At 58.2% G+C, this 27,474-nt stretch overlaps 2 protein-coding genes and 1 non-coding gene across 8 annotated transcripts in view; all 3 read right to left on the reverse strand.

Annotated features, from left to right (window-relative positions):
- Positions 1-577: 577 nt before the first annotated feature.
- LRRC3 (leucine rich repeat containing 3) lies at positions 578-3,843 on the reverse strand. The gene is made up of 2 exons (XM_032493243.1): positions 3,705-3,843; positions 578-2,885 (listed from the first exon to the last, which is right to left on the reverse strand). Exon 2 carries the CDS (start codon positions 2,722-2,724, stop codon positions 1,951-1,953), a length of 774 nt encoding a protein of 257 aa, XP_032349134.1. The 5' UTR covers positions 2,725-2,885; positions 3,705-3,843; the 3' UTR covers positions 578-1,950.
- Positions 3,844-13,686: 9,843 nt separating this feature from the next.
- TRPM2 (transient receptor potential cation channel subfamily M member 2) overlaps positions 13,687-27,474 on the reverse strand; it is a 50,256-nt gene continuing 36,468 nt past the window's right edge. For 5 of the 6 annotated variants that reach the window (XM_032493564.1, XM_032493326.1, XM_032493493.1 and 2 more), the window contains exons 21-33: positions 26,783-26,966; positions 25,229-25,410; positions 24,844-24,976; positions 24,231-24,318; positions 22,508-22,595; positions 21,686-21,843; positions 21,007-21,083; positions 20,759-20,860; positions 19,400-19,486; positions 18,693-18,798; positions 17,010-17,111; positions 15,701-15,817; positions 13,687-15,046 (exon numbers count right to left, since the gene is read on the reverse strand). In XM_032493564.1, the coding sequence (XP_032349455.1) occupies positions 14,921-15,046; positions 15,701-15,817; positions 17,010-17,111; positions 18,693-18,798; positions 19,400-19,486; positions 20,759-20,860; positions 21,007-21,083; positions 21,686-21,843; positions 22,508-22,595; positions 24,231-24,318; positions 24,844-24,976; positions 25,229-25,410; positions 26,783-26,966 (1,550 nt within the window). In that variant the 3' untranslated portion in view covers positions 13,687-14,920. The remainder of the gene's footprint in view (positions 15,047-15,700; positions 15,818-17,009; positions 17,112-18,692; positions 18,799-19,399; positions 19,487-20,758; positions 20,861-21,006; positions 21,084-21,685; positions 21,844-22,507; positions 22,596-24,230; positions 24,319-24,843; positions 24,977-25,228; positions 25,411-26,782; positions 26,967-27,474) is intronic. The other variant, XM_032493371.1, reaches the window with a different exon arrangement.
- On the reverse strand, positions 18,682-18,739 carry LOC116666637. The gene has a single exon (XR_004323570.1). It is a non-coding gene; the product is annotated as a Z6 small nucleolar RNA (small nucleolar RNA).

The raw sequence follows: 27,474 nt of genomic DNA on the forward strand, positions 1-27,474 counted from the left end.
GCTGATTCTGCTTAAGAGCAAGTGAAGAGCTCCCAGTGGCAGAGAAAGGCCCCGAGGTGCCCAGGCCGGCTCGCACCCAAAGGACGTGACCCGCAGCAGCAGGACCCCAACACTCGCCCCCACCTCCAGCCAGGTCTCAGTCTCCCTTCCCCCTGACCCAGGGTCACGACCACCAGGCAAGCTCACCAGGCGGCAAGCTCCTGGTGTGGCAGGGCCCCTTTCCCTCCTGTGTGTACCCCGGGATGGGTGGGGAGGGGAGACCTAATTCCCCCAAGGAGCCTGCCTCCCCTGGTCAGCCAGCAGCCACACTTACCTGCTCCACGTGGCATCTGTCCCACAAGTGGACTGACGCCCAGGTCCACTTGCTTGGTCTTAGCTCTCACTGGAAAGATGGGCGGGCCGCCCGTTTCCGTGAGGACTGGCATCATCCGGAGCATCACCTGAGCCCTGCCTCCCACGCCGGCACCCCTGGTCGGGACGGTGGGCAGAGAAGCGCCCACCCACACTCACAGCACAGAGCCCCCATTCACACCGTGTGGCTGTGCACAGACCCCCGTGAGTGCAGGAGAGAGGCGTCTGGGTGTGGGAGAGTATTGGCATCTCTTGGTTGTTTCTTTTTAATGCATCACAACTGAAAAATCATGACCTTGTTCAGATGTGCCTTTCGGGTCTCGGCTGTGTGTGCTGTAAATCTGTTTCCTGCTGCAAGTCACATGACACCTTCCAATGCAAACCTCCCTCAGTCTTCATCCTTTCTAAGAGTCTGCTGAGAAAGGCTTCTGTCCTTTATTCCTCAGATCCCTAAGTGATGTACCCCTTCTTGCTTCCCCCCAAAATATTTGAATTAGTGTAAAATATAAACACTCATACAAAAAAAAACCAGTAAAAAATAAAATTGGAAAGACAAGTCAGGGTTACTTAGGTGGAGGTAAGGTCTACCCTGAACTTGAAGTAGGTAAGAAAATTGAGCATTAAAGTTGCTCTGAGATTCCTGGCAGCAAAGCTGAAAAGGAGAGAGAAAGAGAGTTCCCGCTGCTGGCGAAAAGGAGTCATCCTACTGATTGGCCTTGAAACATCAGTCAGCCCTCCCGTCCTCTGGGAAGGAGCGGCTTCAGCGAGCAGAAGAGCAAGGCACGTAGCGACCCCAGATGACGGCCCCCCTGCCCCGAGCGGGCGCGGGCGGAGGACAGGGACCGGGCAGGACCCTGCTCGTCTTGACTCTGCCCCCTTGACGAGCCACCGTGGACCCTTCTCAGGTTCCTCTCCATGGTTTTTTTTTTGGTGGTGGTGGGGGGGTTGTTTGATTGTTTGCTTTTTGGTTTGGGTTGTTTTTTTCCTTCTTCCTGGACTGAAATTTTGGTACAAGTGTTACTCTTAACAAACATTCTGAGAATAAACAAAAGAGTCGTTCAAAGGTTAGACACTCCACTCACCTCTCCAAAAACCCTTGGTCTCTACCGCTTCGCTCTGGACAGAGTGCTGCGGTCAAACATGTTCAGGAAACACTGGGGATGCAGAGGCAAGTCAGTTCCACATACAGGATCACCTGTGCTTTCAAGTGACAGAAGGCACCCACTGTCCTCGGGGAGCCTCAATCAAGGGTACACACTCACTCTTGTCTGAATGCTTGGGTGCCCCGGGGACAGGCTACCAGAGTGGAAGGGACACTGAACATGGTGACAGACTGCCCGGCTTTACATCGCAGCGGGTCGTCTCCGGCTGCGATACTCCACCTCTCCGCCCCTGGGGCTGACGGTAAAATTACCTGGCCTGAAGGATGCTACAGCCACTCGCTGCCCTAAGGGAAAGTGCTGTGTAATCAGGAAGTACTGGACAGAAGCAACCGTGTCACCACCTCACCAAGGGAACATCAAAGGCGTGAGTCAGTCACCATCTGCTACAAAAGCGATGGGAGACACGTGGGCTTCGGGCTGCTCGAGCCAGTGGGCATTAAGGCGCAGGGCTGATGGGGTCCTTGGACACAGGGGTGCTGGGCAGGGACTTCAGGTACTCCAGGTGCCTCCTGGCGTCCTCCTGGTTCTGGCGCACGTAGTACACGACGTAGGTGATCACCATGGCAAACCAGCCGAACATGGTGACCAGCATGGCCACGTCGGTGGTCTTGTGGTGGATGCTGCAGAAGCTGACGCCGGAGTCAAGGGCCTGGATCAGCGGCTTCCCCACGTACTCCTCCTGCACCGAGGTGTGGCAGGCGATCTCGTCCACGGAGTCGGGGTCCAGCTTCAGCTCCCACAGGGCCTCCTGCAGGGCACACTCGCAGTGCAGCGGGTTGTGCGACAGGCGGATCTTGGCACTGAGCTTGCCCAGAGCGTCCTTCGGAATCCTCCGGATGCGATTGTGAGACAGGTCCAGCAGCCGCAGGCCCCCGGCCAGGCCCGAGAAAGCGGCGGGGCCAATGCTCTCGATGGCGTTCTGGGACAAGTCCAGCTCTCTCAGCTGGTTCAGGTGCTGGAAGGCTCCGTTGGGGACGCGGGCGATCCTGTTGGCGTCGAGCTTCAGGAGCACAGTGTCGGCGGGGATGTCCTTGGGGATCTCCTGCAGGCCCCTCGCACTGCAGTGGACGGCCACAGCCCCCGCGTGGTCAGGGCACTGGCAGCTCTGTGGGCAAGAGGTCCCCAACCGCAGGCAGAAGAGGAGGAGGAGGCAAGACCCTCCCGTGGGGACTGGCAGGGACGAGGGACTCTGTTTGCCTGTGGGGCCCATCCTGACCTCGAGCGCCTGGGGACGGGTGGCCCGCTGCTCTCACTCACTGCTGGGGGTCCACTCTCCCCCACTCCCTGGCCTCCGCTGCGCAAGTGACCATCCCATACAGACATAAACTCTCCTTCCTCACGTGCCAGGAAGAACGGCGCTCTCTTTCAGTTCTAAAAGAAAAAGAGTAATCAGCATTCGCTGGCTGTGGTCCAGCTGGAGACCAGGGGGCACACTTTGGCCTCCAGGGAGATGTCACAGGCAAACAAAAGTGTCTGACCTGAGGGGGCCTGTGTAACTTACTCTGGGAGACTCCCACTGCCACCCAGAAGAGCAAGGTCGTGCTGACCGCTGGCTGAGGGCCAGTGCACAGCAAAGTGGTCTGAGAATCCTGCCACCCTTCCCTGGACACACCCATTGCACACCTTGGGGGCCCTGGGCCTGGACAGCACGGGTGATGGGGGTCAACCACCTCCTAGTTCCTTGGGGCTGGAAACCAGGAAGACTGGGCTGCAGGGTTTTCCTAGGAAACTGGAATGCAGGGGAGACCGCCAGCTACGGCTGGGAAGCTGGGAACCCAGGGCGCCCTCATCGCCGCGGGGCTAGGCTGCTGTCAGAAGCTCAGCCCTTTGCTATTCCGACAATCCCTTTATAAATTATAATAACAAAAGCGCTCCTCGGTCGGTCCTCAGGGGAACAATCACCCACGGGCACCGGCACTGGAGTCGGCGCCTTTTATTTCAGTAATGTTTGAAAAAGAAGGGAACCGAATAAAGAGAAAAAGCCAAGCCCTGGGCGCGCGGCCCGCGCTGGGCGTGGAGTGACGGGGCCGCGCCGGGCCTGGGCGGGCGGGGCGCGGTGTCGGGGACCCCGGCCCCGGGACCTGGGGATCCCCGAGCCCCGGACCCCAAGGACCCTCGGGATTCCTGGGCGGTGGATGAACGGGGTTGGAGTGTCCACGCTCCCGGGGCGGGGCGGGGCGGGGGCTTTACCTGCGCGGCCGCGTCCGGAGGCTGCCGTGCGCGAGGCTCTCGGCCGCTCTGAACCCGACCTGGCGTCACACTCGGGCGCGGCGGCCACCCGAGGCCTGCGCCCACGTCTGCGGCCGCTCGGGACACACGCGGCTCGGCCTGCGCGGGCGGGGCGGGGCCTGCGGGCTAGAGGCGGGGCGGGGCGGGGCCTGGGCGGAGTCTGGGAGGCGGGGTGGAGTCCAGAGAGGGGCGGGACCAGGAGACGAGGGGCGGGGCCTTGGGTGAGGCAGCTGAGGCTACACAGGGCGGGGCCTGGGGGGTAGCCAGTGCCGCGAGTTGGAGTCCGGAGCGGGGCGGGGTCTGGACGACGCAAGGCTTGAGAATTAGGGGCGGGGCCCGCGGGCGAATGATGGGGAGGGGCGGGGCCTGGGCGGAGTCTTGGGTGGAGCGGGGCCAGGACAACAGGGGACCTGAGGGCAAGGGGCGTGCCTTGGGCGGGGCTGCAGAGGCTACACGGGGCGGGGCCTGGGGTGGGGTTTTCGGTGAGGGTGTGTCCATGGGCTGTGGGCCGGACCGCTGGCCCAGAGCCCCGCCCGTGACAGAGTCCAGCCCCGCCCCGCACTGGGGAGAATCTCCTGGCCCAGGCGCAGGGATGCCCGAGGGGCCTAGAGACCCTCGGGTCAGCGAAGCCCCTCCTGTGTGTCCCTCGAAGGCCGGGTGCCAGCGGCCGCCAAAGCTGTTTAATGGGATTAGGTCTCCGCCCACCTGGGTCCCTTCGTGTTCCACCTCCCACCTGTGTCTTAGGGTCCCTGCATGTGCACCACATAGGAACGCTGGGAATGTGGGGGTCGGGGCATTTAAGGTAGACCTGAGCCATCCTTAGGGTTCTTTGAAATCAGCTTTATTGTGGTGTAATTTATACACTGTAAACCACATATCCAAATTTGATACGTTGTGACATTTGTATACATCTGTGAAACCATCACCTCAGTCAAAGCAGTAAATGTCTGTTTCCCCTTTGTGGTCCATCTTCTCTGACCCTCATCACCAGGCAAGCACTGATCTGCTCTGTCACTGGTTGCGTTTCCTTCCATTTTGTGCGTGGACTCGTAGGTCTGTCTGTTTGTCTGGCTTCTTTTACTCAGCATAGTTAATTTAGTTAATTTGAGTTCACTCCTGCTGATGGGTTTGTCAGTGGTTATTCCTTTTATCGCTGAGTGTTGATCCATTGCATGAATGTTCCACAGTTTGCATATCCACTCTCCTGCTCATGGAAATTTGGGTTGCCTCCAGTTGCTGGCTCTTACAAATAGAGCTGATATGAACATTGTGCACAGTCTTTATTGGGACAAATACGCTTGTATCTCTTAGGTAAATATCTAGGAATGAAATGGCTGGATCATATGGTAGCTTATGCTTAGCTTTTAAGAAGCTGCCAAAGTGATTGTACAGTTTTGCACTCCCGTGCTGTGTGTGCTCCACATCTTCACCAGCACTTGGTATGATCAGGCTTTTCAATTTTAGATATTCTCATACGTGTGTGGGAGTTTATCTCATTGTGGTTTTAATCTGTATTTTACTCATGACTTTAGTATCTATTCAACTGTTTATTTGCCATCTCTAAGGAAGTGTTCTGCTCAAATCTAACCACTTTTAATTGAGTTGCTTTCTTACTGTTGAATTTTGAGAATTATTTGTACATTCTGGATACAAATCTTTTATCAGATATGCGATTTAAGTATATTTTCTCTGAGTCTGTAGGTTGTCTTTTCATTCTCTTAGAAGTTTTTCAAAGAGAAATTTTAAATTTTGATGAAGACCAATATATCAATGTTTTATTTTTTATGAATCATGCTTTTGGTGTCATAGCTAAGACATCTTTGCCTAAACTCAAAGTCACAAGGGTGTTATATTTTAGGTTTTGCGTTTGAGTCTATTCCCCATTTTGAGTTAGTTTTGGTATACAATGTGAGATATGATTCAAAGTGGGGGCTTTTTGTGCAAATGGATGTCCAGTTTTCCAGGACTGTGTTGAAAAAATAATCCTTTCTCTGCTGAATTACTTCTGCCCGTTTGTTGAATATCAGTGGTCTGGACATACAGGACTCTGTTTCTGTACTCTCTGTGTTCAGTTGGTCTATTTGTCTATTTTTATGCAAATATTTCAAGCTGTCTTCATTACTGTAGGTTTATAAGGATCCTTGAAGCCAAGTAATATAAATGTTCCAACTTTGTTCTTTCATGAAGTTCTTTTGGTCATCCAAGATCCTTTGCATTTCCTCATGAATTTTAGGATCAGCTTGACAACGTCTACCAGAAAGCTGAGTAGGATAGTGTTTGGAATTGCACTGAATCTATGGATCAGTCTGAGAGAATTAACACTTTGATAATACTGAGCATCCCAGTCAGTGGACATGGTATAGCTTCTCATTTATTTAAAGCCCTTCTTTATTTCATCTGTGTTTTACAGTTTTTGGTTTACAGATCTCGCATATCTTTTGTCAGATTTATCTCTGGCATTTTTATGTTATGTAAACAGGATTTAAATTCCAGTTTCTCTTTGTTAAATGCTAATACGTAGAAATAAAATTGATTTTTGTCTACTTATCTCAACTTTGCTAAATTCACTTATTAGTTCTAGTAACTTTTTAATAGATGCCTTAGGGTTTTCTATGCGTACAATCAAGTTATCTGTAAATAAAAAGCTTATTACTTCCTTCTTTCCAGTCTAGACGTCTTTCACGCTGTTTTCGTGACTAATCGCACTGGCCAGAGCCTCTAGTTCAACACTGAACAGGAGGCCTGAGCACAGATATCCCTGCTCCTCCTGATCTTAGGGGGGAGCCTTGGTCTTTCACCATTAAGAATAGTATTGTCTTGTACTTCGTAGCTGCCCTTATCAGTATATGGACATTTCCTTCAATTACTAGTTTACTGAGAGTTTTTATCAGGAATGGATATTTGATTTTGTCAAACTTTTTTTCTACATCTATTAAGAATATTTGTATTGGTCTACTAATATGGTAGATTATATTGATTGACTTTCAAGTGTTAAATCAACCTGTGTCCTTGCCATAAATCTCACTTGCTCATGATGTATTATCATTTGTATATGATGTTGAATTTTTAATAGATGCAGAGTTACTGAGGTTATCTTTTTCCTCGACTGAATGTTGTAGTTTATGTCTTTCAAGTAGTTACCCATTTCATCTAAGCTGTTGAATCAGCATAAAGTTCTTCATCCTTTCAATATAGAGTATGAAGTGATGCCACCTCTTTCATTCCTGATGCTGGCAATTTGTGTCTTCTTTCTTTTATTGATCAGTCAGGACAGAAATTTATCAATTTTACTGATAATCTCAAAGATCTAGTTCTTAGTTTCATAGGTTTCTCTGTTTTTTTTTTCTTTTTTCCCCCATTGACTTCTACGCTGATCTGTTGCTTACACCGAGTTTCATTTTCTCTTCTTTTTCTAGTAGATTGTAAGGTGGAAGATGAGCTTGCCTTTCTTCTTCTCTAGCACAGGCAGACCTCAGAGACACTGCAGGCTCCGTCCCAGACCACTGCGGTGGGATAAGCGCCCCCATAAAGTGAGTCTCAGCTTCCCAGTACGTACAGAAGTTGTTTCCACTGCACTGCAGTCCATGAAGTGAGCAACAGCATGTCTAAGAAAAAATGTGTATACTTTAATTTTAAATACTTTATTGCTAAAAAGATCGTTCTGGTTTTGATTATTAACTTAAGTCCACTGTTGGTAGAGAACATACGCTGTATGTTTCAGGTCCTTTTAAATTTATCGAGACTCATTTTGTGGTCCAGAATATGTGTTAATAACTGTTACATGTGTGCTTACATGTGTGCTCTACTGTTGCTCGGTGGAAGGTTCTAGAAATGTTGATGAAGTCAAGTCTGCTGATGGTGTGGTTCAGGTGTCCCACAGCATTACTGATTTCCCATCTACTTGCTACTTAGTTATTGAGACAGGGGTGTTGGCTTTTCTGAGATCTGTCTGTCTCTCCTTGCAGTTCTATCAGTTTTTGCTTTGTGCATTTTGAAGCCTTAGATTAGTATGTCCTGTTGGTTAATTGAACACTTTATCAGTATAAAATGAGCCTCCTTACCCTTGGATGCTTTGCCTTGAACTCTACTTTTCTGACACTAACATAGCCACTCCAGCTCCCTTTCCATGGGTTAACATGGGGTATCTTCCTCCATTCTTTTACTTTTAACCTAAGTATTTATATTTAGTTTCCTTCCTCAATGTATTAACGGCAAAGGGGAAAATGATAGCTTTACAGTGGAGAAACCCAGCGGAAACCGACCATACAGTATGTAACCCAGGCTAATATCATCAGTAATAAGCCGGACTGACATCACGTAGCCCCCTGTGCTGTGCACTGACAAAGACATCGTCACTTCTGTGGTATTCTCGCCAAAAATGCACAGCCTATTTTCAATCATGAGAACACATCACACACACCCAAACTGAAGCATTTCACAAAGTGACTGGTCAGTACACTTCAGAAATGAGACGATCCTCAAAGACAGGAAAAGACTGAGCCACTGGTACAGACTGGAGAAGACCAAGGACAAACAGCAACTGAATGCGACTGTTGGGTCCTGGAACAGACACGGACGCCAGTGGGAAAACTGGGGACACAGGACAAGGCTGGAAGTGCTGTGACGTCCTGCTCTGGTGATGCACATTCACCAGGAGGGTGGGCCGGCCAGGCTGCCGTCTGTCCTCCTCTGTTTCATCCCCATTTGTCCTCCGCTCTGTCCCCTTTTCCTCTTCTCCCGCCTTCTCTTGGATTGAGTATTTCTGAGCCCATTTTCTCTCCCTACTTGCCTCCCCGCTAGGATTCTTTGCTGCTATTTCAGTGGCCGCTTTAGGGGCGGTGTCGGCTGTCGCTTCTCACCACAGCCTCCCTCAGGTCCCGGCACACCACCGCCCGGGGAGGGCGGGGTGCTGTGGTCACACGGGGTCCCTCCACGTGTGTAGGAACCCTGCAGAGCATTCCGCCAACTGTCTCTTGAAGAGATTAAAGTAGGATGAGCCGTGAAGCTGTGGCTACATTATCGTATGGCAGACGGAAGAGGGTAGCCACAAAATGATGGGCTATTTTTAATATTTAAATAAGCTCAACAAGTGAAACAACAAGGCCCCACCATACGGCCCAGGGAACTATAGTCAATCCCTTTCTGTTGCCGGGGGAGGAGGGGCGGTAATTAGGTTGGTGAGTTAGTTATTTAATGGAGGTGCTGGGGACTGAATCCAGGACCCTGTGCGTGCTGGGCACGCCCTCTGCCACTGAGCTCCACCCTCCCCACCCCCATAGTCAATGCCTTTTGATGGTCTATAGTGAAAAAGAACATGACAAGGAATGTACACACGCGTGAGTGAATCACTTCACTGTACGCCAGAAATTAACAGCATTGTAAACCGACTCTGCCTCAGTTTTAATAAAAGCACGATGTCACGTCCTCAGGGAGGCGCTACAGGAAAGGGCCCCCCTTAGTCTTCCCCCGATTTTTCCTGATACACTAATGAGACAGATATAAAGTGTTATAATAAGCGCTGTGCCCGTTATTCAGGGAAGAGGGACTGCTTCCATCTGCTGTTCTGTTGTTCATTTTGAACGTTAAGTGCACAGTAAAGGAGCACAGGCTGCTCTTAATTACAGACAAGAGCGTCGTGTCCTGGGCATAACTTTGTGACCGCTCTCATCTTACTGTTTTCTGTTTGCTTGTTTGTTTTCCTATAAAACCAATGAATACCTTGGGTACAGTGAAAAATCAACAAAAGAATTCAACAAAGTAATGTAGTTGCCACCAAAATCTGCAGTGCGGAGGCAGGTGGAGCCACAGACGTTGTGCAGGGTGGGAGGGGCCGGACACTCGGAGCTCACGCCGTGGCTTCCGTTCTCAGAAAGTTCAAGGACAGGCAACACCCCTGACAGTGGAGGTGGTGATGGGGAAGGGGTGTGAGCGGGCATCTGGGGCAGGCCTGATGACCTGGGTGCTGGTCATCAACATGAGTTAAAAACCCACCAAGCTGCTCACATTTCAGATTTGTGCAGGTGCCTGACGCTTTGGGAAAAGAAAACACTTGTGTTCACAGGTTTCTGTGTGTGTGTGATGGGCACACGGATGGACAGATGGATGGATGGACGGATCTGTTCAGAGTGCTCGTGTGATGTTGTGTGATCCTCCGGGTCCGTCCAGGTCCAGGGCCTGCCTCACTCGGTGAGGATGTCAGAATCCCCACAGGAGGCGCTGGCTGCCGGCCAGGCCCAGGCTGCAGGGCCCTGTGAGAGGCCGGCTCACTGTCCACCGCAGGACTCTGAGCCTGAGCTCTCAGAAATGCCAGAAACCGTCTAATGCCATCCTGGCCACGTGGTCTGCCCACTACAGCCTCCGTTATAATTGTCGCTGAGCTCTGGGCTGATTATCTCATCCATTTATCCACTCAGAAGCCAGACCTCCTGGCCCCAGGGGTAAAGCAGGACGCTCTGGCTGGTTAATTGCTTCCCCATCAGGAAGGCTGCGATGGTAGCTAGGTCTGATTGCATCTCCCTGGGGACGGGCGTGGAGGCGCAGAGCCTGCCACAGCCACAGGGTGGGGATGAATGAAACATCATGTGTGGCCAGGACGCTGCCCTCCCCACACAAACAGCCCAGGACCCACTCTTCCTCGGGGTGTGGCAGGCCATCCCAGTGTGTACCGGCCGCCCTGCTCTCCCACCTAGCCCTCCACGGTGTCCAGCTGGACAGAAATCCAGCCCAGACAGAAGCTGCCGGCACTGCCAACTGCAGCCAGCTTGTGGGTGGGGGTGGGAGCTGCCCCAAGAGAGGGGACCCAGGGCACCTGACAGCCCGCTCGCTGCCCAGGAACCACAAAGGCAGGACCGGGCACCCCGAGCTCACCAAAGAGCCTCGCTGGATGGATTGACTTTGGCAGTGTGGGCCAGGCTGAACCTCCCTAATGCTGCCTGCATCCCTGGGTCTCCTGGAATTCCCAGACCTCTCATCTGATCTTGGAAAGCCAGACTGGAAAACCAGGAAGAACCCCTGGTGCTGGTTCCCTTCGCAGGCTCCCTGGGTGCAGGGCCTGAGCAGCTGGGGAGGGGGGGGGCTGTGCCCAGCCCCTGCATCCTTCCCGAGGCCCCCAGAACCGAACCGCCTGGTGCTTCCGGCTGCAGGATCTGCTGCAGGAGGGAAGGGCCCGTCCATTCCCCAGGGGAGCAGAGGCTGCCTTCGACTTTCCAGTAGCTGTCCTGGGATTTCCAGGTCAGTCTCCCCTGTGTACCCCGTCCCCAGCACACACACCTCCACCCTAGAACTCTCACTCTTCCTCCTGTCCTAGTTTTGTGGATTTTTCTGCTTTTTTTCAAGAACTGAGTTCAGAATCTGTTCACCATGCCAATTCTTAAATTTTTCCTCTTTCATTAAGTAAGCTCTGACCTCGTCCCTGCCTGAGACCCCAGGTTGATGCTGCAGCTAATTTTTGAGCTTCTTCAATCATAATCTCAGAGAATTTACTTCCACGCTTTCAATTTTCAAATATGTGCGTTGAAGGTTGTAACTGTGCCTCCAGTGTCTCTCCAGCCAGGCCTGCCAGGCTGTGACCTGGGCTCCTGTCACTGTCTTGTTCCATCTTGCTCCCCGGGAAGGCGCACGTCTCCAGGGGAGGTGGAGGGCGTGGAGGCGCCTGCTGGCTCCCTCGGTTTTCCCTAGACAGCGCCAGCCCTGCAGGCCTCGCCCGCCCCGAACCCCGTGCAGTGGGGGCAGCCCTGGGCCTAGCGCATGCCAGTCTCCAGGATGGTGCCCGCTTCCCCATAGAGGCTCTGCTCTTCCTTCCCAGGAGACGAGATGCTGCGGAGAGGGCAAAGGCCCCCCAGGAAGGACGGAGGGCAGGGGCTGCGGGCCCCCGCAGGGCCCGGCCCCAGACACCACCTCGGCTCCCTCTGGGGACCAGTCACTCATGGCCCTGGAACCACGAGGCATATTTCCCGTCCTCTTCCGGCGCACGGCCGCGTTCTAACTGGGCTCTTCCGTGATGGAGCTGCCCCGGAAGGCGGCTGGGGTCCCCCTGGTGGGCTGTGCATGGACTTCTGTGAACCTTCCGTGTCTGAGAACCCCGCGCCCCTCTGGGCCTGCTTGCTGCTGTTGTCTGGAGCGGGGGACAGAGCCACACACACGCAGGAAGTGTGCGCATATGTGTGCGTACTCCACGTGACTGGTTATACAACTGAAAATATGTGCTCTGTCGTACACCTAAATTAAAATACTGCGCGTAACTTGCATACACACACTTACGTGTAAGTTACACGTAACTCGTAAGTGCACTAGATGACGCATATCTGCGCACAAGGCGCCCCTAGCACTTCGGCGCGCGCCACAGCGCCACCTCTACCCTGCTGATCACATCCCTCAGATCCTGCCCTCGTTCTCTTTTGCTTCTTGATTCCTTGATTTCTGAGAGAAAAATCTCAAATATTACTGCGAATTTACCTACGTCCCCGCGACTTCCTGTCCAATTTGCGCTACATACTTAAAAAGCTATGGTGTCAGATGAACAGCAGGTCCTCAAAGTGCTCCCTTCTTAACGGATTTGTACCTTTTCCCAATCAAATACCCCCGTTGCCCTTAAAACTAGAGCCCTGGGTTCCAACGTCCGCTGGAACGGCTCCACACCCTCCCCTTGGAGAGCATCTGCCCTAGGGCTTCCCCATGTTGTCAGCTAGTCCGTGTCTCTTCCAGCTGATGCAGGAAAGATACAGGGATGGGGGTGGAGCTCAGGGGCAGAGTGTGTGCTTAGCATGCATGAGGTCTTGGGTTCAATCCCCAGGCCCTCCGTTAAAAAATAAATAAACCTAAATGCCTCCTCCCATAATAAAAAAGAAAAATTTAAAAAAGAAAAACAGGAATTAAAAAAGTAGAGAGAGAAAACAGGAGAAATTTGTTATTTTACCCCAATACGAGACTCATAATTTGTATGTGTCGTAACTGCATACGCGTGTTGACTACTTCCTGCCGTTCTACCTCCTATGAAGCATCTTCTAGTGACAGCTTCTCTTCCCTCGATTCGGTGGTGGCTCCGACCCGTCCCTCTGGCGGTCTGACGCCGCTCCCGTTTCTGTCCTCAGCGGGCACCCTGGGCCTGGGGTGCACTCACAGGCCTCACCGCCTGCATCCTCCTCCCGGCGCCGGGGATGGTCGGCATCTGTTTCTCCCTCATGAGCAGAGGAACCTTCTCTGCACTTGGACTGGCTGCGCCAGTTCCTCTGCCAACACCCAGGGAGACCAGCTGGGGGGCTCACTTGAAGCTCTCATTCAACTTTCTTTTTACAGTTGGGAGGGTACAGCTCAGTGGCAGAGTGTGTACTTAGCATGCACGAGGTCCTGCGGTCAATCCCCAGTACTTCCATTTAAAAAATACATTAAATTTTTTTCTTCTTACATTACAATACATACACCTCCACAATGGTAGGACTTTGCCACACATCCTGTTGGTGGTTCCACTGCTTTCACAGAGCTCAGTTGTGTGTGTGTGTTATAGACTAAGTGTCTGTGTCCCTCCCCAAAATTCATATATTGAAGCCCCAACCCCCAGTGTGACTGTATTTGGAGAGGACCTCTAAGGAAGTAAGGTTAAATGAGGTTGTAAGGGCGGGGCATGGAGTGAGAGGTTTAGTAGCCCTATAAAGGGAGAAGCAAAACCCCCCTCCCTGCCGAGCACCCCAAGGAAAGGCCACTCGAGGACACAGTGAGAGGCAGCCATCTACAAGGAGAAAGCCAGCCCTCCCCGAGAAACGCCCCGTGCACACCTTCCCTCCACGTCCAGCCTCCCGATGTTGAGGAAGGGAACGTCTGTTGTTGAAGTTGCCCCGAGTGCAGCATTTTGTTACGCAGCCCTAGCTGACTGACACAGTGTATTTTGCTTTTCTGTAATTCACCTCCGAAAAATTCTTTCAGAAAGGATGTACGGGTAGCACATTTCTTGGTCCTTACAATTTTAAAATGTCTTTATTTGGTGCTACTACATGAACGCTAGTTTGACTGGATACGTGATTCCCAAAGCTCCACAGTCTCTGAGCACTGTGGGGGGTGGGGTGCACCGGGGACTGAGGCCCGACTGGGGAGGCCAGAACCTGGGCCTCAGAAAATGGGAAGAGGGAGTCCACGTGTGTGTCTGTGGGGTGGGGGGTGATCAGAGGAGAAACCGTGAGCCTTGGACCTGAGGGGCTTGGACCTGAGGGGACTGCAGCCTGGACCTCGGCCTGGCAAAAAGGTTTCGGCGGTGCAGACATGGCCTGACCACTGCCCACGTGTGCACTGTATCTGAGGGAAGCACAGAGGAGGCTGGCCGGGCTGACATGGGAAAGCGGATTCGACGTTGGGTTTGCACACCATTCCTGGCCCCAACAGGCCCTGGTGGTTGATGCTGATGGTCTGTGAGTCACTGATGCTGAACTGGATGGCCTCCCCTCAGGCCACACCCACCGCCACCCCTCCCTGGGCTCTTGGGGTGGAAGAGGGAAGAGAGGAGTCTGGGCCATGGGAGGGCCCTGCCACGCTGTGCGTCTGCGCGTCCCCGCCTGGGTCCCGGGACGGCGCACCGGCAGGGACCTCTGCGTCTCAAGAGAAGGCCCGAGCATGCCGGACCTCCCGGCCCGCTAAGGGCTCACAGCCCGGGGAACTGGGTTCCCGTGGTGCCCTGCCCTGGGCCAGGTGAGGGTCCGCATTAGGTCACAGTGGAGGGCATCTCGGGGGCGTGGGTCCAAGGAGGGGGCCACAAGGGGATCCTGGCTCTCCAGGAAATCCAGGCCTTGGGCGATGTACCTCTTGTGGTGGACGCGCTGCCCACGGGACACAGCCAGGAGGGAACTGAGTCCAGGCCGAGGGCCGAGCAGAATCAGGAGAGGCAGCGTTGGCAGGTAGGGTCCCAGTGGCAATGCCGGGTGGCCGGAGCCAGCTGGTGCCCCACTTGGCTCTCCTCTCAGGGCACCCCAATGCCTTCCAGTTCACAAGCTGGTCACCCGAGCTGGCCGTGAGGGCGGCAGATCCCCAAACCACACCGCACGGCGTCCCCGCAGCGCCCTCGCCTGCCTGAGGTCCAGGGCTGCGTGTGCCTCAGTGGCCGGTGTTGGCCTCTGTCCCCTGCAGTCTCCAAGGGGGCCATGGCTGGAAGAGCCCCGCCTGCCTGGCCGAGCTGCCCGGCCTGCGTCCCCAGGTTAGTAGTAAGCCCCGAACAAGGCGGCCACCTTCTGGAGAATGGTCTTGTGGTTGGCGTACAGCGGGATGCGCCTGTCCACCACCTGCCATCGGATGGACATCCCTGTGTCGCAGGAGTGCAGGTGCTGCGGGGACAAAGATGGATCCTGACTCCCTCCCCAGCTGGCCCCGCCTCCACCGGACACCAGGGACTGCAGACTTCAGAGGGCGGCAGGGATGCCACGACCCGGCTCCCAGCCCCGCTACCGGCCCGGCTGGCGGCCAGCTCATGTTATCCTTCTACCAAACCGCAGTAAGATCACCCACTGCAGGTGTGAGTCAGAAAATGCCTGCAAAACTCCTTGAGAGGAGAGGGAGGAGGTGCAGCCTTATTCTGGGGTTTCCATCCTGCAAACAAAGCCCGGATTTTGTTCCCTGGGACTTCCTGGTCCCAGTTCTGGGTTAGGGGCACATGGGATTGATCTAAGTATAGGGGACGATGTCCCCATAAAGGTGCATGAACCCGCCTCCCCTGGGTGCGAACCTGGAGGCCCCCAGGGTACCTGTCCAGCCTTGATTCCGCCCAAGCCACATGTTGGTGTCCTCTGGCCTCACCCGGGTGCCCCCTTGGTCCCTCGAGGAGGGTTCTGACCCCTGCAGTCCCTACTCTCCAGTGCAGGTCCCTTTGGCCCCAGGCCCGGGAACCCATCAGGCCCCTTCCTGCAGGCCCCGAGGCCCCTCCAGAGCACTGATGCCCCAAGTCCCCCCGTCCCTCAGAGCCTGAGGCCCAGGCCACATACAGAGTTCAGCCTTTTCAGCTCCACATCGCTCTGGTCTGGAAAGTGGATGCTCACAGCCACTGTCTCGATCCAGGCGTTGTCGGTGTTCCTCGGGTCATCCACGTACCCTTTGTACACCTGGGAGGCGGTGCAGGCATGAGCTGGTCCCCCGATAGACCCCTGGGTCCCCCAGCTTCCTCCCAGAGAAAGGGGCCCCACGTGTCCCCTGTGCTCCGCCCAGACCTGAGACACTCTGAGCACAGCTGTCCACTGCACCCAGCACCCCCCTGCCCTGTCCACCCGCTCCCCAGCACAGCCTTCATCCCTGACTGAAACATCTCGGGGACCTGTGGCCTCTCATCTCCCTCCTGGTCTCTGGCCTGGCATCCAGACCGGGCTCCACTGTCCTTGGAAGGGTTAAAAAGTGGTGGCAGATGTCAAAACATTACACTAAGTGAAAGAAGCCAGACTCCAAAGGCTGAGTAGCGTGTGATTCTGCCTATAACCGTCCAGAGCAGGTGAGCCCACAGACAGGCAGCTCCGGGCGCGCTGGGGGCGGGGGCGGCTGCTGCTGGGGGCGGGGTCCCCTTCCGGGGGACGGGAGCGCTCGGGAACTGGACGGCGGCTGTGATCGCACCGCACGGGCAGCGCACTAAATGCCCCTGAGCTGCTCCCTTCTAAATGGCTCATTTCCCGTTTGGATTTCACCTCAGCGAACAAGTTTACATTGTTTTTACAAAGTAAAACGAGGAGAGGTGGCAGTAGTCCCTGAGGTGCTGCACGGGACGCACCTCGTGAAGCTGCTGGGCTTGTAGGTCAAAACCGTGAATGCCAGCAGCTGACTGTCTGCTCCTGAGACGCCCCTGAGACTGCCCCTGAGACGCCACAGTGACGGGCCGGCACTGTCTCGCATGCCTGCCGGAGGGCTGCTTAAACAGGCCACGGCCCAGAGCACTACGCAGTCATAAAAAAGAGCAAGGTGCATTTGTATACATGGACCTAAAAGTAGGGCCTTCGCAAATTAACTGAAAAAGCAAGTTGTGTCTTTGTGCCCAGCTGTGCGCAGAGCAAGAGAGAGTGCGGGAAGGAGGGGCCGGACACTGGGCCTGCCCGGCCCGAGGGCCTCCTCGATCTCGGGAGGAGAACACCAGAACAGAGAGGGGAGGCGAGGGGGCCCAGAGCCGAGGCCACGCTCAGTCCCAGCCCTTCCTGCAGGAGCTGCGGGACGCAGGCCTGGAGCAGGTGCCCCAGGACCCATCCTGCAGGCCCACGACCAGTGCACTGCGGGCCCCAGGAGGCGCAGGTGGGAGCAAAGCAGAAAAGCCCCTACCTCCGTGCCCTGCGCCAGCAAGTTCTCAAAGGAAGGCCAGAACTCTCTCCGGAGGACCTGCTTCAGCTTCCGGGGCAGTGTCTCTCCCGGTTCCCGGGATCCCTGAGCAGACAGGGAGGGGAGGCAGGTGGGCAAGGCCCTCCGGGGACCTGCCTCCCCAGGCTGCCTGCCCAGCGTGGGCAGCTGGCCAGCCCCCTGGAGCCACAGGCGGACAAGTGTCTGGCAGTGGCTGCCTCAGGGCCCGAGTGACATTGTCCAGAGCCCACTGCCCACGTCAGCCCACGTCAGGGTGGGGTGGGTGGGTGTCAGGCCAAAGGCACAGCCTCTGAGGAGCACACACTGGGCACCGTAGGGTAGCCAGCACCCTGACTGCCACTGCCCCGGCCACCAGTGAGAGGGCCACCTCGTGGTGTGTGTGTACCCTGCACCTGTTTTCAGCCTCTGCTCTGGCACGCCGGGATCCCTGGCACCCCTGATGCCACCTGCCCCTGGACACGGGCCTGTAGCCACATTCCCCTCCCCAGCCATCCAGGGACCCTGCTTGTCATGTGAAGTCCCTCTGGGTCCATGTCATGTCCATCCCCCTTGACCCCAGAGGTACTCTGTCCCCTCACTGGCTGTGGCAGCGGGGACCATCAGATGTCCCCAGGACCCCACTTGGGGCTACAGGGACACCGCTCAGAGGATGCCTGTCGGCAGGAGAGACCACAGTGCTGGAGAGGGAGGCTGGGTGACTCTGGAGGACCTGCAGGGGGCGGGGCTGGCCTGGGCTCGGGGCTGGCAGGCACAGGGCTCAGGGGCTGCAGGAACCAGAGCCACCCACGGCCCAGGAATCCTGGTTTGGGTCTGAAGACCCTCAGGTGTACCACTGCCCCCACGTACCCATCTACTTGCTGCCCCAGCAGAGCAGCCACTGGGCCACGGCTGAGGGGTGGGGTGGGGGAGGTTAGGAGAAACCGGATGGCTCCCTGCTGAGCTGGGGTACACCTTGGATTCCCCCCACCCCCGGGGAACAGCTCAGAGAAGAGGCTCCCAGACACAGCCTCACCAGATACTGCACACCAGCCTCCTGCCAGGGTGAGTCTGTTCTGACCCCAGAGCAGCGATGGGGTGGGGGGCAGAGGGCAATTTGATGGGGCAAAACCTGAGCGGTTGGGCTCACTTGGACAGGACAGTCCCCGTGGGGCCCTTCCACACCCTCAACTACGTCAGTCACCATGAGGCCTCTGGGGAGCATGCCAGCCTTCAGCCCTGCCACCAGCCATGGCTCCGAGGTGAGGTCCGAGCGCCCCCAACCCCACCCCTGGACAACGCAGTCCTGGCCTCAGGGCTTAGCTCCAGATGCAGGCGAGGGGCAGGTGCACACCTGGGACCTGGGGAGCCGCCTCTGCCCCAAACCTCCTGAGCCTCACAGGGAGGGAGCCCCAGCCCTGAGCCCAGTGCCCAGGATACAGTAGGTGCTCAGTTAGTGCTTACCCTCCAAAGAACATCTGAATCTGTTTTCACAACCACAAGATGAGTAATAGGAGGGGGAAATTCTCCTAAAAAGGCAAGCCCAGCCTTTGCCATTCAGGACCAGGGACAGGGTTCAAGCTGTCTAGGACAGTGACCGTGGGTGGGCGGTGGTGACCGGTCAGTGGGCAGAGTGGATGAGGGCCCGGGTCGGCACTGGCGCTGGCTTACCCCCGGCAGGGCCCAGTGCTCCGAGAGGGGGGGTCTCACTGCCAGCACTTCCAGCATCTTCTTTATGCTTTTCCTGCAGATGGCGCCGTCCTGGTTCCGCTTCCAGCTGCAGAAGGGACCGGGGCTGTCACCTCCCCACGTGCTGATGTCAGCCCTTCCCCACCCCGGGGGCCACGAGCGGCCCACCCTGTCTCCCGAGCACCTGCTCCCGGGACAGAGATGGCAGCCACCACGGGCGCCTGCCCTGGCCCCACACCGCTGAGGGGCTGGAAGGGCTCGGCCTATGTGAAGCACATTCTTCCCTCAAAAGCCTTACAGGAGCACGTGCCTGGGCTCGGCCGCCCCACCCCTGTGATTCTCTGGAAACGCCTGCAGATTTATACGGATTTTCATTTTGTCCGCATGGTGGGCCCGGGCCCTGGTCATTTTGTCCACGTGGTGGGCCTGGGCCCTGGATTTGTCCCTGACCCCGGCTTTGTCCCTGACCCCAGCGGCCTCTAAGGGAGGAGGGCCCACGGGGAAGAGAGGGCAGCCTCAGGGGAAGCAAGGACCTGGGTTTTGGGGAGGGGGCATGGACGTCCCTGCCCTGTGTTCTGGGGTGTGCCCACGTTTGCCCAGGCCCAGCCAAGTGCGAGCCGTCCTCTGGGCTCTCTGAGCAGGGGCCGAGGCGTGTGGGCGACTGTGTGTCCCCATCTGGGGCTACTCACCGGGTGATCACAGGCTGCAGTGTGTGGTTGGGGCCAAAGCAGCTGAGGCCCCCGCGCCCACGCAGCCCGGTGCGGCCCATGGGGTTCCTGGGTGGAGAGGGGTCTGCAGCTGGGGGAACCTGGGCGGGGCAGGGAGGGGGCAGCAGGCGGGGGCCCCGCCCAGACCTGCCCTGGTGCAGGCAGTCCCCCAGACAGGAGCAGGAAGGGGTCACCCTGTGAGGAGCCCGGATGGGACGCCCAACATCTGCCAGCCCCTCCACAGTCTGGCAGACTCCACGTCCCCCGCTGGGGCTGTCCATGCCAAACCCTAACCCTCAGGGACTTCAAGGGTGAGGCGGGGGCTTCAGGTTACCTTGGGGGGGTTAAAAAGGAAAGAGGTCTCCTTGGGAGCCAAAGCCCAGCCCCACCGCAGACGCGGGAGGCATCACAGTCCCCCAGAGAGCGCCTGACTGAGACCGACCATCATGCTGTGTCCGGAGGCATGTTGTGAGCCGGCACCCGACGGTGCCCCAGCCCGTGACAGTCTGTCCTGCTCTCTTCCTCAGCGCCGCGTCCCCCACCTGCTCCCCTGTCCAGGGCTGGAGCCGCTCCTGGTCATGTCTGTTCTCGTGCTCTACCCGTCTCCCACCACCTCCTCCCACGGCCTCCGCCACGGCAGAGTCACCCACTCCCTGTTCCAGAACATTCCCGGAGAGGCCTGCCACCTGCCTCCTCCCTCAGGCCCCTTGGATCCTGCCCACTCCATGGGGTCCCCGCGTCCCAAGACACCTGTGGTCCCTCCTCCGACTCTGACAGACCCTCCATAGGCTCCGGTCCCTGGTGGTGTGGCCTCCCCAGTGACCCCGGTCAGAGGAGGCTCTTTGACCTCTGAACCCCAGGCTGGCACACAGTAGGTGTTCGCTAAGTGCGCGTTGGCCCTGACGCCGTGGGTCACCTTCGTCTCTATGTTTGACGTTCCCCCCTGTGCACTGGGGTGCAGCGCTCGTCCCTACAGAGGACAGACCTGGAAACATCTCCGTCCCCGACGTGCAACCCAGGGGCCCTTTCCCGGCTCCCCCGCTTCATCCCCACGCACAAGGGGCCCTGTTTCACCACCCCGGGAGCCGAGTCCTACAGGTCACGTCAGGGGACGAGGGTGCAGCACCCGGGCCCCCACCTGCCCACGCGTGTCCAGGGAGGCGGCGGGGAGCAAGCCACTGGGGGCGGCAGGTGGGCTAAGGAAACACTTAATGTTGAGGGTGTTTCTTCCCTATTTCGTTTCTTTTTGGCAGAAAACACCCATTTTGCGGAAGAGGAAAGCTGATGCCGGGAGAAAAAGCCCGGAGGCCGCAGAGGAGGGCCAGGCAGGGCTGCACTCACAGAGGGAGCCCGTCCCGGACGGCGTAGGTCCCGTGGGAGCTGCGTCGGTCCAGGTGTCCGTCCACCGCGTTGTAGCTGATCCTGGACAGAGGCTCCAGGGCACTGGGAGCGAGATGAGAGGTCACGTCCCCGAGAGAGACAGTGGGAGGCAGAGTGGTTGCGGTGACCCTCAGAAGGTCAGCCCGAGGACACAAGGGTCCCTCCCTCCCCAGCCCTCAGGGAGGACAGACAGGAGGCAGGACACTCACTCTCCCATGGGGTCCACCGAGTCCTTGTCCCTCCTGTCGGCCGTGTGAAAGGGCGGGTCGTAGATGAGGAACTCCACCTGCAAGCAGGGCAGTGCCCGCAGATGTCACCGCCCAGACCCGGACGGCCCCGCAGGGCGCGCGGGGGCCTGAGCTTGCGGATCTGAGGATGTGCCCACCCAGACCTGCCGCAGGGCGGGGCGGGGCGGTCGAGGGGGGTCTCCCGAGGACGGAGGTGGGGGCGGGGGGAGGCTAGGCTGGGCTCTAGAGCTGAGAAGGATTCCGGCTGGCAGAGGCTAGGGAGAAGGCGGAGGAAGCAACAGCCCGGAATGTTCCAGGAAAGCCAGAGAAGCCGGGGGTGGGCATGATGCCTTGTCCATCTCACTCCCTTTCTCCCTGTCTCTGGTGCTTACACTCACCTGGCGCTCAGAAAGGGGGCAGTGACCATCTGCTCAGACAGGGGTGTAGGACAGGCAGGGCAGAGGCCCAGCCGGCATCCTGGACTCAACCCCCAGCCCCACCCCCTCTGGCTGCGTGGACCTGTGTGCCTCTGCTTCCTCGTCTGTCCATTGGGTCCCCGTGAGGCTGCAGTGGGCCCACCCACCCAGGTGGGTCAGAGGGTTTGGGGTGGGACCGCTCCCCTCAAGAACTCCAGGCACCTGCATCCAGGACAGGCACTCACCTCCCAGGGCACCTTCTCGTTGGGCACTGGGAAACGCAGGACCGAGGAGCCAGGGTAGAAGAGGTGCCGGGCGTTCACGTGGTACGCGTCACCCGGGTCCTCCGCCTTCTGCCCTCTGTCCAGCTCAGGGTCCTGCCCCTCCGAGACCTTCTGGGGTACTGGGAAGGGGAACAGCCGCGCGGAGCCATGGGCAAAGCTGGGCCCGGGCCCAGGTGTCTGGCCCGTGGGACAGGGCCATCCTCTGTGGTCTTCTCTCCTAAACTTCTGGGCTGCCTCCACCTCCCTGAGACTAGGTCGAACACTAGCCCCAAATGGGGCGTCCTCCCCAGGGGTCCTCTGCACTGCAGCCCTCGGAGGACAGAGGCCGGGGGTCAGGCACCTGCCTCCGCGTGTAGAGCCCCCGGCAGTTAGCAGGGCTCGCAGGCCTTATAGACGCCCGCCCCGTTAAGGAGAGCGTGCCTGCTCCTCCCGGGCCAGCAACACCCCAAGATGGTTACTCATGCCCATTTCTCGGATGGCTGCCGATTTGGAACAACGGCTCTGCATTGTGTCATCCAGTCTATGGGACTGGGCCTCAGGCGTCTCCTGGAGCCGCCCCCACTTTGTAGCATGACGCCCAGGAGGAGGACGGGGACTGTGGCCAGGCCACCTCTAGAGTCCCCCAGCCTGGTCAAACTGGGGGCTTGGCTGCACTCGGCACCTGTATCTGTGGGGCGGGCCCCACCCCCCGAGGCACCGGGCCTGCTACCTCTGCTCCCCACAGACCCCAAGGCTCAAAAGAACACAGGTGGTGAGACCAGCTGCTGGACAACACCCACTCACCCAGGGTGGGGACGCCCTCCTCCGAGCCAAAGCCGCTGGCCCGCAGGCTCTTCACAACCCAGTGCAACGCTCTGGTCGTCTGGGCCACCTGAAAGGCACATCCCCAACAAGAAGTGGTCCACACAGAACACCCAGCCCCTCCCGGCTCTCTGCTGCCCAGGCAGCCGCCAGCACCTCCAGGGCTCTGCCCGGAGTCACGGCCACTGACTGTCGGCAGCACCTGCCGGTGAGACACAGTGACCCTGGGACTGGACACCTGGAGGCCTTTGGACCAACGTGAAGCCCCAGTGAGAGATCTGAGCCCCAGGAAAAGCGCAGCGCACAACTGAGGAAAGAAACGTCCAGAGGCCAAACGTGCTCAATTACAGGCGACCGTGGGACCCACCTGTGACTAACAGGGGCCAGGAGAACGCAGCTCCGTGGCGCCACACCCATTTCAGGGGTGTCGGGGGGGAAGGTGCCGGGGCAGGCCCCGCGTGCAGCGGTCCCCAGGGCAGGGCCGAGCGGCCTGCTCCCCGCCCGGCACGGCGAGCCTGCTTGGGCACCACTCGGCGACAGCGTGGGGGCTCAGGGGCTGCTCGGGGCAGCAAGGGCTCTCGTTGGAGAGCACAGGTTCTGGGGATGGGGCAGTCGGGGAGATGAGAAGCACGTAGGGCGGGACCCAGGGCAGGCCCGCAGCGCGGCGGGGACAGGGTTGGAGCTCAGCAGGAGGGCCAAGGAGGGGCGGGTGCCTGACTTCTGCCTGGTCCACCGTCTCGGCCCTGGAGTCCTGAGGCCTCCCTGACCACCAGCCTCTGCGTCCACCTTGCTCACTGTGCTCAATGAACTGCACTGTGACAATGGACCTTTGCGTCTGTGCCTCCTCCCTGGCTGGATGCTCCAAGTGTGAGGCAATGCCTGTTACCCCGACATTCTCAGGCCAGCCCTGAGCAGGCATGGTGGAGGTCTGCAGGAAACACGGGGTGGGTGGGTGGTTGGATGGGCAGAGGAGGGATGGGCGGGTGGACAACTGGGTGGTTTGGGAGGCTGGGTGGACCAACACGCATACTGTCCCTCTGCGTTGCTCAGGTGCCGAGCCCAGCTGGCCTGCAGGGGGATGACTCTTGGACGTGAGGCCGCTCGGGGCTGCCCCGCTGGTAGGGGGAGCATCAGTGGGCACTGAGGTGGGAGGGGTGGGGGGAGGCTGCTTGTCTATTGCCTATTGGTCACCTCCCTCTCATCTGGGGCTGGTCCGAGATGTCCACACACTGCTCTCTGATGTTGCCCCTCAGTCCAGCTGTCCGCACGGACACTCACACACACCCTTGCTGGCCCCCGCGGCCTCCCTCCGTCCCAGCACAGCCTGAGAAAGCAGCTGAGGGCCACTGGTAATTTCCACAGCCCCCTCCCAGGTTCCGGGGGAGGAGTCTGGAGACAGCGGCCATCTCAGAGGACAGCTCCAAGGAGGCCAGAGGAGGGGACAAGTTTGTTCCCTCAGACTGGCCCATGGCGTGGCCACCTCACAGGGTGGTGTGGTGGAGCTCAGGCAGCGGAGTGTTTGGCAGAATCTTCTAGAGGACTGGAGGGCCCCCTGCTGGTTGGGAACAACTGCGCTGATGTCCCCACCTCCTTCTCCTGGTCAGTTTCCCAGCATGCTCCTTCTCGAAGCCACAACACTGCTGAATGACCGACCAGGGCCAATCGGATCCAGGCCCAGAAACAGAGGTCCCAGCCCAGAACCCACCTGCTCTTCCAGGGAGACCAGCCTCTGCTCCATGGAGCCCAGCCGCTTCAGACGCGCCATTTCCAGCAGGTCCACCATGGTGTCCACCCTAACAGAGCACCTGGCTGAGCCCAGCAGGCCGGCCTGGGGGCCTGGACATGGCACCCGTCCCTCCTCAGGACCAGCGCTCCCCCAACCTGTGCCCTGAGGCAGTCTGGCCCTGCGGCACCTGCCAGGGCTTGGGGAGGGTGGAGGGAAGGGACCCAACTCCGACCTCACACCCTGGAAGGAAGCTGAGAGCAGAGAGGGTGTGGAGTGTGCCTGGGCTCCAGGCTGGCTGCCGAGGCCCCCAAGGAGCTGCAGCCAAGCCGAGTGCCAACGAGCTCACTGCGGGTCCTCCCAGGCCTGGGGTGGGCCTCCCCGACCCCACCTCCTACCATGGCGGAGCCAGGGTCAGCCCAGCTGCCTGTGGGACCCAGAGGGAGGGGCGTGGACACAGGCCCAGTGCAGGGGCCGCGGTATGGGGGTTTCTGCTCAGGTGACAGTCGCGGGGCCTCCCCCGGGAGCGCGTCCTTGTTGTGTCCTGGACCCGCAGGGGCTGTGGCGTCCAGCCTGAGGGGCCGGCGCCACGTACTTCTCACTGATGTCCTGGACCTTCTGCTCTGGGCGCTGCTTCTTCTGGAGCTGCTGGCTCTGCAGGTAACTTTCCTTCAGGTACATCTCCCAGGACAGGAGGGCCGCCTCCTCGTTCTTCTCCAGCTTGTCCTCTGCCGGGGGAGGGCGAGCGGACAGAGGACGTGGGGCTCTGACCCACTGCCCCCACTGCGGGCCCCGCTGGGAGGGCCGAGACCCTGGGGGGCCGGAGGAGCCCGCCCTGAGTGGCCCGGCAGGAAGTCAGTGGCCTGGGGGTGCCTGCACATCTGCTGAGGTCCCAGGAGTCTAGGAGCTGCACCCTCTCCCACCCCGTCCCACCCCAGGACCCGGGAGCCGCTCTGGGGATGAGGGAGGGGACGGCGCACTGAGCTGCCTGTGCCGCCTGGAGGGGATCTTCAGGACGACCCTCCTGACGAAGAGGTGCAGGTGGCTGAGGAGGATGAATGGGGGCGGCGCGGGGGGCCGGCCCTGATACTCCTCTATCAGGTCGTGGCGTTGGAACTTCCAGATCTGGTCTGTGTGCTCCTGGACCTGCTGGAACGTGTAGCTGGTGGGGGAAAGGAGCACATGGGTTACGAGGGCAGGATCACAGGAAACACGCCCACATCCCTGCCCGGGGTCGGCCACAACCGCCCCTAAAAAGCAAACACACCCCCCCACCCAGGAGGGCAACTGTAGATGCAGAAAAAGGCAGCTGACCAGCCAGTCTCAGGATTCTGAGCTCCCTGGGAGCCAAGGGGAGGAGGAGGAAAGAAGACCCAGATTTTAGATTTTATAAACCTCCCTAGAGGATAAAGCAACGCTGCATGGGTCGAGAGTTGGATGGTGTCCTGCACTGAAGCTGACCAGCAGAAGGGACGCTGTCTTCAACAGGCCAATACGTTTATTCTCTACACCTTGTGGGTCTCATGGAGGGACTTCACCTGAGCCAAACCCTTGACAGAAGGAGGCCTTGGGAGGGAGGCCGGGCAGGGCCGGGACGCAGCCGCACCCGCTGGACGTGCTGCAGGCACAGCGCCCTGCCCCACTGACCCCTGGCCGCCCCCGTCACAGCCCGGCACACAGTCAGGGTCTCTCACTGTTCAGAACACACGTTAAATCAGAATATGGCAAAAGCGAACAGCAATGGTGACCAAACCAGGAGTGAAGGGATTTTCACTGGAGCCACAGGCCTCACGGGCCCTTCTGCAGAGGCCGCGAGGGGCTCTGAGGGGCTGGCGGTGCCCTGAGCCACGGGGGCTGTCGGCCTCAGCACCCCCAGCCAGGGCTGCCCTCGTGCCCCTGTCCCAACGTGGAGAGCGGAGAGCGCCTACGGGTGGTCCAGCACCGCGGGACTCCCAGTAACGCTGCTGCCCCACCCCCCACCTCCCCGCCTAGAGAAGACCTCAGACAATGGCTGCCCTCCCGCTCCAGCCCGGCTCCCTTCTCTGCACTGGGGGAGGGCTGTACTGAAAGCTCTCCCCGCTCATCCCCTCAGACAACCCGTGACATCGAATTTTCCCCAAGGAACAGGGGCTTCCCGAGTGCCCTGGGCATGAATCCCTGCTGCTCCCCTGCACAAGGCGCACCAACATCCATCCTCCAGGGAGGCTGACTCCCCCTCTGGGGCGCCAGTGAGTCCGCAGGCTGCTCCAGCTTGGAGCGCACCCCCTCCCCCGGCAGCCCCGACCCCAGGGTGTGGAGGAGACAAACTTCGGTGCCCCCCAGTTCATAGCCTCCAAGCACATGGCCCGTGGCTGGTCCTGCAGCTGCAGAGCCCTGGACAGACGCAGCAGGGGCCAGGGAGATGGCCGTGCATTGCCAGCCCAGGCTGAGCCAGCGTCCTGGGTCCCGGGTCCCGGGCTGGCACTTGGTCAGCACCGCCAGCGGGGGCGGGCAGCGGGGCCAGGCAGCCTGGCCAAGCCCGTGGCAGCACTCACTTAAACATGGCGATGAGCAGGTTGAGCAGCAGGATGTTGGTGAAGAGCAGGTAGAGGCAGAGCAGGATGACCGTCAGCCACTCGGGGAAGGCGGGCTCCTGCCGCGCCATGTCGCTCTCGGGGCACTTGGGCTTGTAGGGGTCGGTGCCATTGGGGCTGCACTGGTCCAGGTTGAAGTTCACACCTGCATCGGGAGGCAGGGGCAGGTGAACCCAGAAAGCCAGGCGGAGAAGCAGGGTCCTTGGGCAATGGTCCCCACAGGCCTGGGCACCTGAGCGTCGGGGTGACCTCAGCTGTCAGCCCAGGCCCGAGGAAAACCCAAAGGGGGCGTCTGTCTACACCTGGGCTTCCCCACGGGCAGGAGGTGTGGCTGCGTAGGGAAGCCGGGAAGCCACAGGTGAAAGAAAGGGCATTACTACCGACCTTGCAAAAATAAAAAGAACCATACGAAAATACTGCAAAAAATTATATGCCAACAAATTAGATAATTTAGAAAAATGGACAAACCCCTAGAAAGACACAAAAGTGACTGAAGAAGAAGTAGAAAATATGAACAGACCTACAGCAAGTACAAAGACTGAATTAGTGACTTTAAACCTTTCCACAGAGTCCAGACCCAGACGGCTTCGCTGGCAAACTCTGCCAGATACTTAAAGAAGAATTAAGTCCAATCCTTCACAAATGTTCCCAAA

The sequence above is a fragment of the Camelus ferus genome, chromosome 1 (genome assembly GCF_009834535.1).
Source record: "Camelus ferus isolate YT-003-E chromosome 1, BCGSAC_Cfer_1.0, whole genome shotgun sequence".
NCBI classification, from domain to species: domain Eukaryota; kingdom Metazoa; phylum Chordata; class Mammalia; order Artiodactyla; family Camelidae; genus Camelus; species Camelus ferus.

Bases quoted from the DNA above. Each gene is read 5' to 3' on its own strand.
- LRRC3 (XM_032493243.1), bottom strand. From the start codon at position 2,724: ATGGGCCCCACAGGCAAACAGAGTCCCTCGTCCCTGCCAGTCCCCACG.